A 12,975-nucleotide genomic window follows, 5' to 3' on the forward strand; every position below is an offset into this window, starting at 1 on the left:
AGAAGTAAAACGATCGTGCTCGGCAGCCATTTTGTCAAGTGATTGCTAGTTGCATGGGTCGTCGCTAGGGGCCGTGACCGTGGAAAAATCATTGAACCAATCGTATGTCGCGAAATCTCTAACTGTGATATTTTGAACCAGCGTCAACTTCAGTTGCTCTTGAGTCAAGACGAGCGGAAAGTAGTAAAGTAACGTACCAGTTGTTGACGGATTTTTGTTAAATGAAAAAAATTACACGACCCAGGCACAAGGAATTGAATAATAAATATTAAGGTAAAAGTCTCGCGGCTTCTCTTGATCCTTGTAACGAATATATGTGAAGAAATGTGGAGAAATAATTCCCCAAATTATATCTTTCGCTTTTAAGGTCACGATAAAAATGGTGGATCCTTTGGCCAAATTGTAGATCATATCCTTATTAGCATTTCATGTTTTTCACTTATTTTATCACCCGTGCTTCATCCCATCGAGTCCTTATGAAGATTGCCTTGATAATTACACAATTATATCGAAATATTCGCGGTAAATAAATTCTCTGGCATTTTGGGCGATGCCAACGACCAACGGGACGTTCGTTCGTTATCCTCGAAAAATTTTGAAATTCCTTTGATTTCTGACTCGAATGTACCGTGATCTCTAGTCCAAAATGTCGCTAGATAATCACTTCACCTTACATCATCCGTACCTAAAATTCTTACAAAAAATATGACAAAATCTATTACAATGTAACTAGAGGAGTTGTCTTACGCTTAATTTTGACTTATTCCAAAGAAAATATCGCATTATTTTATAAAATAAAAACGCTACTGTTTACTTTCACTAAAGCTAATCGTCAAGTTTAAGAATACTGTCAAATCTGCATGCAAACAGTTCAATTCTAGTGCATAAGAATCAGTTCTTCGCATTTACTTGTTAACGTTAAAATTCATTTACTTTTGAGGTTATAGCGTCGCGTAATCACGTGACAAGTCAATACATCCGAAATACTTCTTTCAACTGATAGAAAAAAAGATCACAAACTTGACAAACTAGTATGAAAAAAAACCTCGTAACAAAAACTTACGTAATGGTTACTAAAACAGAGAAACTTAAATGCTATGTATTGTACATAGTGTAATATAATGAGAAATTTCCCATCATGTACGGCAAAAAATAGGTTTACCATTTGGTGTTTGATTTAAATAATTCGTTTGCAGAACTTTGTGGGGAACTGTTGACTGTCCCTTTACGTATTACTGAAAATGGCTCCAACCAAAGTGTTAAATGGCCAAAACAAACAGAATGCCACTGGCATAGTAATACGTAAAGGAATCACAACTAGAAGTCACAATTCAATAGCTAACACTAAGCACCTGACAGTTGCAAAAGACCCAAGGATCAAACGCAAAGCAGATGCCTCTCCCTTGAAAGAAAAGACAACAAAAAGATCAGCATTAGGAAATATCACCAATGTAAGTCAGAAAAGCAATGATTCCAAACAGTCGAATAGAGTATCAGTACCAAACTAGACAACTAAACTTAATTAAAACTAAATAATCAATAAACTGATGAATAAAACGCATTTGTCGACATTTACAGGCCATCGGCAAGTCCTTAGGCGCACAAGTCCATGATGTTAAAAAGATCACAAAGAAAGCAGCGACCCAAAACAAGCCATCCACGACTTCCCTACAGTCCCTAGGAAAGATTTTAGCTAAGCCAGACAATGTTGTGCCAATCAAGCCGAAACCACCTGCACGTGTACCTGCCAAAAAAAAGGAAGATGATAAAGTAGAAGTCCCAGCTAAAATAGCAAATGCAAGGCGCAGTTTAGATCTGGAAAAGTCTGAAGATAGTTCGCTGTATGTGAGTGCTTTAGAAGACGCTGACGAGAGTTTGAAAAAATCAACACAGAGTAATTCTAGGGTAAATAAAAAAATCTGTTGGATAGAAAGTAATTTTAAAATCAAGAAATTTGTTACATGTGTGAGAAGAAGCGATTTCGAACAATTCGAGTACACAATAATGGTTCTCACTTAAGTATTGCAGAATTTATTCGCCAACAAATTTTACTGGAAAGATTTAGCTCTGTAGAAGAAAGGTTGATGGTTAAGATAGAAAGCTGCAATTTCAAAATGAGCTGAAAATTGTATTACATTGATTTGAAGAATAGCTGCAGAAAAATTCATTCATATTCTAATTAAAGACCACCCTGATATGTAATCTCTAGCATTATCTTCTCTCCATAAAAGGTTGATGCCAAAGATGGTACTGCAAAAGAGCCGGAAGAGAAGGTGCAGGCTTCACCTGATCCAAAAATACCTACTCTTTCGATTGCAACTCGCCTAGATGCTCCGCCTACTAACAAATTACCCACTGGTGTACAGTGGGATTTTGATGCTGAAAATTGGACTGATCCTTACCAAGTTTCTTATTATGCAATGGACACGTTTAATTACCTCAAAAGCCGGGAGGTAAATGTTTAATTGTTCTACTTTTGACTAACCTCAAGTGTAAATTAAATTCAGATGAAACAGTTTGCGGAATGTTCAATTCATTATTTATGTATTTTAGCTTAGCATAAACAGGTTATCTGTTCTATTTCTATTAGCCATTGTTCCTGATTGGCGATTATATGGAAAGACAAGTTTGTTTATCTCGATGGATGAGATCTTTACTTGTCGATTGGATGGTTGAGGTCCAAGAATCCTTTGAATTAAACCACGAGACTTTGTATCTAGCTGTTAAATTAGTAGACTTGTACCTCACTAAAGTGACGGTTGGAAAAGAAACGCTCCAACTTTTAGGTGCAGCAAGTTTATTCATTGCAAGCAAATTTGACGTGAGTCTTATGATATTTCCTACTGAAAACACAGTTCGGAAACCAATTATTAGTTCTAGTTACTCAAATTTCACTATCAACAGGAAAGAATTCCGCCTATGGTCGACGACTTTTTGTACATCTGTGATGGTGCATACACACGTCGGGAACTAACTAGGATGGAAATTAACGTTTTGAAAATTATCGACTTCGACCTAGGCATTCCACTTTCTTACAGGTTCCTCAGAAGATACGCCAGGGTTTGTACTTACGCACTATTATAACATGTAAAAATGAAAAACTGATTTGAAGGACTATTAGAACCTGATTTTCAACTTACGAGTAATTCAAAAATGATGAATTGTTAATTCACCATTGGTTTAATGAACAGTGTGCCAAAGTTTCTATGCCAACTCTAACCCTGGCTCGTTACATCTTGGAGTATTCGTTAATGGATTACGCAACAATAATGTACAGCGATAGTAAAATGGCAGCCGCTGCTCTATTCATTGCTTTGCAAATGAAGGATCTAGGTGGCTGGAATGCAACCTTAGAATACTATACGGGACTCAAACTTGAGGAGATTAAAGAAATCGTGCTGGCGCTAAATCAGGGATTACACCGGAAACCTAAAGAAGCATTAGCAACAGTTCGCAACAAATACAGTCATAAGTAAATCGAATTAATATAATCTGCCTAACGTTACCAGCTCATTGCCTAATAAACTTTTAATCTCTACAATAACTAATTGAACAATGTGCTAACAATGCCGCTTTTTTTCTTTCAGGATATTTTTCGAAGTCGCAAAAGTGCCACTGAAAGAAGTATTAGATATATAGTTAGACTTGTAAGTACCGTATTATTAGTAGTTAGATACGGGGCTTGACTGGTTTTTTTTAAATAAAATAAACCTAACTGAAATACCAACCTTACAATTTTGGTTAGGATTCCAAAAGTTTTTCAAACCTGAACATTAAAAATCTAACTGTACCCCGTTTAAAGCAAGAGAAAAGAATTGAAACCGAAAAACTTTAAGTATTACTACCTAGCTACGACCTTTTTTCTTCCAATTTTTTTTTCGTATATTTTACATTTTAACTCTAGAAATATTTGACGCAGAAACTTGAAACTAGTTTTTACAATTTATATGCACATTTTTATCAAAGTAGAAGCCGAGTTTGTACCAATGTACACTAAGTATTACCCTTTTATTCCTAAACTATTTGTACATGACTAATATTTCAATGATACTCTACAGTCTCAGAATTTATGAATTATTTTAGTTTTTTTTTTTTTTTTTTGTCCCTCTTGTTTCAAAAATTTATTTAGCGCCACACGCTTTTACTCAGAACTAATGACTCATTTCTGACGGTTAGAATAATTTTTTTCACTTTAATATCGGTCTTATTACGCTATCATATATATTCCGATTAATTTTATATTTTTTTCTACATTTATATTTTAATATATTAGATAAATGATAATTATTATTAATAAGAATAATAAAGGTAGCGTTATCGTTCGCAGCGCATCTAAATAATAAAGTTAGAATTATCGGAACAAGGTTGAAAATGCAGAAAATTTTCATGTGTGGCGCATTGTTATGGAATTTCGTTCCACTGGTATGATGGTGAGACTGACAGACTGATGCGATGGTAAAAATGATACCACCAGGGTAGAAGGTAAATTTTGAAGAATTTTACGGAAATTAGCTCTAATCCTCTTGTGCCTTGTGCTTATTGGATTGCTCGGGGCGTAATGAAATTCGACCACAAAAAAGAGTTGAATAAACAAAATATAACCAATCCATTACTATTTGTTTCTTTGTCAAACCATAAATGTTTGCCAGCTCTCAGTCGGTTCTTCGAATGTCTTTGCAATCTGTGATAAGAATCCCAATATTACGTAAAATAATTCCTGACTGAACTAACAATAACTACATGTATTTTAACTAATGCTAGTTAGTTGTAATTCGTACCTAGAGTTTTTTTTATATATGAGTAAAATTTGAAATTATATCGGCAAAAAATTTTAAAATCAAAAGTACGCATGTGAAACCACATCAGTAATGTCTCAATGATTTACACAAGCCTCTAAAGATATTTGTACAAACGTCACGTATCAATTTGTACAATATATACGTGACCCTTTTCCAAATGGAATAAGCTGTATATAACTCCAAAAGCTTCTGAAATTCTTTGTTACGGATTTCGAATAGTAAAAACCGTAAAACAGTATTTGCGTGTCAGAGCCCCATAAATCTGAGATTTCTCTTAGTGTATATAATAACAATGGTAATAATAATGTAATGTATGTTTCTTTTTTATCATCGATGAATGTACTATGATCTATTTTTATAAATTGTTGTGTGTATGTGAATTATTATAAACGAATACGTTAATATAAATTAATAAAATCATGAGATGTGATTGATTCTGGCAGTGAATTTTCCCTTGTACTTGTACGTTCGGCTGATTCCTTAACATCAAAATCGAAAATTCGTTATTCCAATTACTCTGTATAATTTAATTCACCACGATTCTGAAGACAGGACCTTTTTTTGCTTGATCCGTATAGTTGATACAATTTTACTGTGCTCTAAGCTTTACATTTAGTATCCAATTCAAAACTAAAAACGGAAAACCGTTGGTAGTTAACAGAATATTTGCCTTCATCGGCGAATCATTTGATAATTAACGAAATTTCTTTATTAAAAATTATTGATCTGGGCAGATAGTACACCATACATATATTAACAATAATTGGTATAAATTTTTAAAATGCAGGTACACTGTTATTCAACTGGATGTAACAATATTCATATATCTCCGAATCACGAAATGAGACATTTTGCCGCTCATCTTATTTCTTTGAGAACTTTGTGTACACAACCTTTAGAATTTTATTCAGGCTTTTTGGAGAAGATTAAAAATCGTGTAACGAACAACTTGGAATAGATATTGAATTCCTCCTCATTTTTACTGTAACAACTAGATAACGAAGCTTTACTGCTCATTTTGAAACAAGAGCAATAAATGCTGGAGAATTTGAAGTCTAGATGTGGGTATATCCAGTATTCTTTCATATTTAGCGAAACCTGATGATAATTTACTTTATGATTCTAAGACGCCATTTCAGAAATTATATTATAAACAGACATGTAACGGCAATTCGATGTATACACTAGTCAAATAAAAGTTTTTTGATCATGTTTTACTCCAAAAACCTTGACTTATAATCAGAACAATACATTAGCAAGGAACTTTCCGGCGCCCAGAAATAATGCTGAAATAATCATTTGTTTTGAATAGATTCTAAATTTACATACTGCAGAAAGTTCTGAGAAGTATACCTCAACTGACATTCAGTAACGATACGGGGAAGTTTGAACGACAAAACAGAACTGTTGTTATTGTCTGCAGAATACCATAGAACTACACCATAAATAATATAATATATCATATCACAATTTTTTAGTCATGACTTAAGCTTGGACCCTACTTATTCGGTATTATGTGTCTACCTAGGTCTGAAACTTATCGAATATTTGGGATTTAGAACTGCACTTGTTGTCTCATAAGCAACTAGCAATATTTATTTTCAGCAAAGAAAAAGATTGCCCAACAAGAAAAATGACTTCAACTGCTTCATAGCCGCGTTTCGATTGAGTTATACGTTATCTATGTCATATTCCAACAGACTAACTTAGACAACTTTTCTATAAAACTTACTATGGATTAAATTTACATCCATATAGAAAAAGTAAAAGTTTTTCAGTTTATCAGGTCGCGTAATTATATGTACACCTTCGAATTTATTAGATAAATTGTTCACGATTCATATTTTTACAATGCATCGCGATACTGTTAAAAACTGAATTACTAATACTTGCTTCCTATGTACGTATATACACCCAAAGAATAGGTGAATAGCACTGGTCGATAGTAAACTTTACACATACAGAAACTGAATTACAAGGTGTGATGTGAGACATGTGACACCTACCTTGTGGGTGACAACTATGTTTATAATCGATCAAGATGTCTCTTCCATCGGCGTTCGTCTTGCTTCTAATCGTTTACATCTCGGACATTCCTTTCTACTGGATTTCTGTTTGCAATGGGCGTGAAAACACGCTCCGCAATCATCACATCTCATAACTTTTAGCACCTGCCAAGGAAATATAATTTCTTTCGAGCAGCATAGTTCGCACACAAATCCCCGAGCTAGACAAAGCTGAAAATAAAATCACAGAATAATTATAAGCCAAAGAATTAAAAATTCACGTGTAACCTCTATTAGCGAATGTAGTAACGATTTTCTTAAAACGTAGAGAAATCGAACAATTATTGGTTGAACCGATGAATTGTGAAAATCTGATGCAAGATGCTTACTTCACATTGCACAACGTGACTGGAACAAGCTTCTACTAAGTCCTTCAATCTTTCAGGCAGCAGTCCAACTTTGACTTGGACAAAATCTTGAATAGCATATACATGTGGATCATTTAGTATGTATATTGGTTCATTATGTAAAGCTTCCTGCAATCTGTACAGAACAGGTGAAAAACCGCTCAATAAGCTATATTCTTTTACTGGAAGACTAAAAGACTTTTATAAATCGAATGCTAATACTGCCAACACTTACTCTACAGCAAATCGGCAGGTGAATAGGAAATCTTTTAGATAGAACAGCTGTGTCCGTAATATTCTAGTTTTTTCTAATTGTTTAATGCGTCTATACAGCAGTGGATTTAAGTCGTTTACTTGAAACAAAGGATCTGCTGTCATTTGATCCAACAATCGATACGAGAAATTTGATACGGAATACCTGCAATCAAATGTAGTTTCCATAGTCTCGCTTATGTAAACTAACGCTTACGTAAACTAACTGTGTATTTACTAATTGAATATTTATTAATTATTATCACTTCTTAAGAGTCTAAAATTTTAAGCTTCTAAAGATTGATCATTAAATTACCTATTAAAATCCCATTTGGAAAGAATTTTTCCAGGTAGTATAGTGAGCTGATTGGTATGACATCCAGTGCAAAAATATCTTCCCAAATATTCACAATATCGAAATCGATTCGCATATTCTACAGCAACTTTCATGCCACATCCTGCACACCGATAGTTCTGTTTGGCCATAAGTATTCTCCGTCTGTACATGTAGTGATGTAACGGATTTAAATTGAATATTCATTCGCCCTTAAGTACCGTTAAAATTTATATCAAACTCACACAGGTGCTGGTTGAGGTGTAAAAATGATTTGAGGCCGCGGAGGTGCCCATTCCATCGTTCCACGCAACAGGGTCGCCTGAGTCATATCCTCATTTTCAGCTTCATCAGGGCTAACAGGCCAGCTAGTTGGCAATGGAAGAAGCTGAAAAAATATTATCAAACTATAAAATCTTCTACTTGAGAAGAAATTTTAGTTTAAGAAATATTATACATATAAAACCAATATTAAATGTCTCATATTTTACCTGCTGTGGGGCATCCTGTTCAGAAACAAGCCACTCCAATTCACTAGCCCTCGGCAATTGTTTTTCACTGAACCGTCTTATGAGACACAAAGCAACACCTTCAGCAGACACAATGCTTTCAGTGAGTGTTGATTCTGTTCCATGCCTCGTCAGAGTTCTACATAATTCAGCCTCCGAATATAACGGTCCCATGGACATAGATAGACCTGAGAATTGGACATATTTATGTCAGAAAAAAATAAATGTGCAGTCACCACACATACATCATTGAGATTGATCACAAAGTAAACTTACCGGAGTTTCTTAGTTGAGAAATATTTCTTATGTCACCAACTTCCAAATCGTCAACATCATCTGTTGAAATACTTTCAGATGGTGTTCCTGGTGAAGTCGATAATGGACTGACACTTTGATCAGTTGTTGTAGCTGAAATATATTCCATCCAAATAAAAAAGTTGTAGTAACACAGAAAAATCTCGTTTATTTACAAAAGTGTTACCTGTTACTTACTATCTGTCTTCCCATCACTGAGAAGATCACGACTCCATGCACCTCTTTGCTTTTCCTGTTGTCTTTGTCGCCGTCGTAGCCTAATTCGTTGTTTTAAATTATTGATCTCCTCATCACTTTCATCAATTATTTCATCAACCAAATTCAACTGATTGTTACATTTCACCTAACAATTTAATAATCAATTCAATCAGGAACAATTACAAATTAAACTGACTTTTAAAGAATAATCAAATCTTAGGCAATAGTGTAGAGTAATTTCAAACCTGTTCAATGGCTGCTATCATAGCTTCAGAAATACTGAAATGTGCATTTTCTCTATCCAACTCTGCATTAGCCCTAGTAAATTGCGCTGATGACAAAAAGCTTGTGAGACTCTGACCCTCGAGGGGCCTGGGAAAATATCCTGTAGCCATTGGCTGCACACTACTACCGCCGTCTTCCATGAAGCTTTTTTTTGGTGTTCTATAATCCTTCTGACCTTCTACTTCTGAACTCCACGACCCGGTGAATTCCGGAGCTGAATCTGGTAGCAGAGTTGTTTTTCGTATATCAGTCTTTCGGGTTGCTCCAATCTTAATCGTATTGCTGGTAAGATTCTTCAACTTGAACTCTACAGGTTTCTTAGGCGACTTAGGTAATGCTTCAGTTACACTTTTCACAATATTGTCGTCATAATTCAAAGTATCTGAACTCCCGTCACTTGACTTCATATCTAACTGCTTATCATGCAAGATTTTTACTTTCTTGCGAGACTTTCTTACCGGGCTATTCTTTTTAAAAACTTTTCCGTCTACGTTTGATGTTGTACCCTTAGACTGGACTTCAGTATAATCAACTTTGATTACATTTGATAATTTATACGAGTCAGTGCTACAACTGTATGATGTTCTGTTTGTACCAATAAAAAACTTGGCTGGACTCGTGGGCTGAGGTATAGTTAAATTGTGAAGGTTTTCATGATTTTCGTTTAATGTAGGAAGACTACTCCACACTTTCAGAGAGAAGTCAATATCAGTTTTTGTTATCACTGGCTCAGAATTTATTTTACATTTCCTCTCCTTCATAATACTGCTTGGATTCTCTGAAATCTTTCTATCATTCAAATTTGATTGCGCCGTACTCCCAGCTATACCTGTATGATACTTTTCATAGCTATTTGTATTCTCTATATTTACAATACCCCACTTTTTATAAGATAGATTTGTGGGATAAGATGATGATCTGCGATGCCTATTCGGACTATTTTTACCCAAATCCCAATTTGGAAGAAACTGTAATTATATATAGCAAAATTTCATCATATAAATATTAACAAGCATGAGACGAAGTTAATAATATACCTAGCATACTACAAGAAATAAGGAATGGTCTTGAAGGTATCAAATATTTTATAGTCTGGCAGTAATAGTAAGGCTCAGGTAGATAGACTTACCAAGCATGGATCAATTTCCGTTAAAAGAGAGGGCTGATTCTTTTCGACAGCTCTTAGACAGATAAGAGTAGCTTCTGCAAGACTTTCCTGGCACAAGAAAGCCCAAGGTTCAAGGCAGGACAACAAGTGCTCCTTGTCCGATAAAAGCCAAGAAAGCTTCTGAGAGAGGGAATGACTTTCCAAACTAGAAAAAGACATCAGAAGCTTCTGAATTCTATCAAATGATGATTCTATTGAGCAGATATCAATATCAAATTAATCAGTAAAGTTCACATGTCTAAGCTGTGAACATTATATCACATACCTGGTGCTAGATTAGATAGTAATCATTGTACCATTGCATAATAATAAGATAAATATACCATGAAATATGTATATACCAAGATTGCATGTGCCAATATTGTTTCAGGGGTTACATGGGTTTGGAAATTTCAAAAAATCCATTTTTAACATTTTTTTCACCTAATAGTACAAGATGTCAAAAATATTTTCCCAAAGTTTCAAGTCAATTGAAGTAAACGGCTAGGGGAGAGAGCCTTCGGAAATTCCTCTCATTAGGCTAGATCGGCCAAGAGCATCGCAGGTATATCGTTCTTTCTTCAAAACAAAATTTTTGAAGTCAGTGGCCGTGATCTCTCAAAAACAAATGCACCGATCTTATAGAAATTTTGCACACTTCTTCTAGATAGGACTGACTAGTGAACGCATGAAGAATTTTTTATTCTTCAGTCATAACTTATTTTACAAAGCAATATGTTATGTAAAGTCTACCGAAAAGCGTACTTTTTTGCAAAAAGCTTAGCCAAAAATTCAAATTTCAATTAGAAAAAAATCCTTTTATCATTCACTAGCTATACTCACCTATTAACAGAAAATATTTGGTGTTTAGATTTCAAATAAAGCTAGCATGGGTTATCGTGACCACCGCAAGATCACTGGGTCTCCAAAATTCAGTTCTGAACAGCTAAATTTTTGAATGCAAATTTTATGAAATATCGTTTAAATATTGTTCTTTCATATGCCTTAAGCTTGAATCAAATAGTCTTTCACTTATATTTTTTTTTGAATACGAGCAAATATCCTTTTTTTCTACCTTTGAAACCCATGCAACCCCTTAAATATCCAAATATGAGAGTCTTCTCTGTACTGAAGAATACGTTCTCAGACGGCCATTCTCTGAGAATTTTCAGTTCAAATTTTCAATAATGTTTAATTCCAAAACAAAAGCTTGTTATAACATGGTAGCCACTAAAAATAGTATATCAAATTCCCTGACCAAAATATATTTTTTCCCTTGATCGAAATTAGAACCAATAGTGCCAATTATTCAAGTATCTAATAAATACAGCTCCGAATCCATCGGTATTCAAAATACTCTTGTGATCTATTTAATGGTTACAAAACCGAGCAATACAAACAATTCTTAGAATTTTGCTTTTTTGTGAAGGAAATTTATTCCTTGTCTTTTCATACGGCCACAAAATGCTCAGACTGATTTAAAAATTCACTGACTTCCCAATTTACCCTGACTAGTGGCCACCATGTGTTGTACAACTATTCATTGTATATACTCAAATATTGAAATTTACTGATATATTCCTAGTCACTACATACATGGAGGGACTGGCCAATTTATACTTATTGTTACATAAATAAAATGAATGCAGGAATTATTTTTAATAAACAACTGAAAGTACCTCTTATACAGCCACAACAGATCTTTTCGTGATCCTATCTTTACCGGTATATTTGAAAGATAATCGTCAGACTCATGGACAGATGGGGATGTAGCCAAAGAGGGTTGTAGCCAATTTAACCCTTGTATGAAAATCCAACAATCCGGTTCACCCTTGCAAGGATAGAGTAATAGAAGTAAATTACTTTTTTTACTGAAAGTTTAACTTCATACTTCAACCATTTTACGCAGCGTAATGTACGTTGCAATTTGTGTATGAGAAGCATGTGACTCTCACCATTGAATCGAAGACTCGATTCCCATGCCTGAATATTCTTTCCATGCATTTATGGAGTCGATTCAAACCTCCGTACACATTCCAGACATTAGAGACTTGACTAACTAACAGTCCTTCGACAGTAGATCGAAGGTACTGTAGAAGCTGCTGGTGTTCCCTGATGTGTGGATCTTGCATAGATGTCATCATGATTCTCCATGTAACAAGGCAAATGAGGAATATAGCGATTATATTATCATTTTGCAAACATTATCGGACTCAAGGAGAGGCCATGATTCATGTTATCGGTTTCAAATAATATCGTAATTATACAGTGAATCATAAATCACAGTGCACACTGCACAATTCTGATCTGACAGCCGGAAGCGGGAGGCACGGATCGTACGTATCACAATCGTTAAAAAGTCACGCCCCCTCGACTTCGATCGAATAACATCCTTATTTACTTGCAAAAAAAAAAATCCTTGTTACGTGGTAATTACCTCTCACTCTGTCCAAAGACCTCTGAGTAGCTAGTTTCCGGTTCTGTTCAATGGTTTTCGTATAATAATATGATTCTGCAAAACTCTCATATTTTGTAAACACTCCTCTCACGAAGCCAATGTCTATATATTGGAACGTAACGCAGTTCAAATTTCAACGGTCGGTAAGGCAGAGTTTGGTCAACGTGTAACTTTGGAACCATGTGACTGACTGCTTCGAAACTCCTGGTAACTAAAGTTATGTAGTAGACATACACTTAGCTCGTCTGGCTTGGACAGCTTGGCG

At 34.8% G+C, this 12,975-nt stretch overlaps 2 protein-coding genes across 4 annotated transcripts; one reads left to right on the forward strand and one right to left on the reverse strand.

The window, feature by feature from the left end:
* The first annotated feature begins 1,241 nt into the window (after window positions 1–1,241).
* CycB3 (cyclin B3) lies at window positions 1,242–5,246 on the forward strand. Its single transcript, XM_046613385.2, has 7 exons — window positions 1,242–1,451; window positions 1,579–1,905; window positions 2,232–2,453; window positions 2,591–2,821; window positions 2,905–3,060; window positions 3,192–3,472; window positions 3,588–5,246. Exons 1-7 carry the CDS (start codon window positions 1,242–1,244, stop codon window positions 3,637–3,639), a joined length of 1,479 nt encoding a protein of 492 aa, XP_046469341.1. The 3' UTR covers window positions 3,640–5,246.
* Window positions 1,444–12,894, reverse strand: Rubicon (run domain Beclin-1-interacting and cysteine-rich domain-containing protein rubicon). 3 transcript variants are annotated; one of them, XM_046613383.2, is made up of 14 exons: window positions 12,690–12,894; window positions 12,208–12,400; window positions 11,932–12,083; window positions 10,235–10,418; window positions 9,066–10,073; window positions 8,800–8,965; window positions 8,584–8,715; window positions 8,290–8,495; window positions 8,044–8,186; window positions 7,781–7,963; window positions 7,448–7,630; window positions 7,195–7,348; window positions 6,806–7,036; window positions 1,444–1,744 (listed from the first exon to the last, which is right to left on the reverse strand). In XM_046613383.2, the coding sequence occupies exons 2-13, from the start codon at window positions 12,394–12,396 to the stop codon at window positions 6,836–6,838; spliced, it is 2,901 nt and encodes a 966-aa protein (XP_046469339.1). In that variant the 5' UTR covers window positions 12,397–12,400; window positions 12,690–12,894; the 3' UTR covers window positions 1,444–1,744; window positions 6,806–6,835. The 3 variants fall into 3 exon arrangements, with proteins under 3 accessions (XP_046469339.1, XP_068989399.1, XP_046469338.1); XM_069133298.1 differs by lacking the exon at window positions 1,444–1,744 and having other exon boundaries at window positions 5,102–7,036; XM_046613382.2 differs by lacking the exons at window positions 1,444–1,744; window positions 12,690–12,894 and having other exon boundaries at window positions 5,102–7,036; window positions 12,208–12,620.
* Between the last annotated feature and the right edge of the window lie 81 nt (window positions 12,895–12,975).

This window comes from Neodiprion pinetum, chromosome 2 (assembly GCF_021155775.2).
Source record: "Neodiprion pinetum isolate iyNeoPine1 chromosome 2, iyNeoPine1.2, whole genome shotgun sequence".
Taxonomy (NCBI): Eukaryota; Metazoa; Arthropoda; class Insecta; order Hymenoptera; family Diprionidae; genus Neodiprion; species Neodiprion pinetum.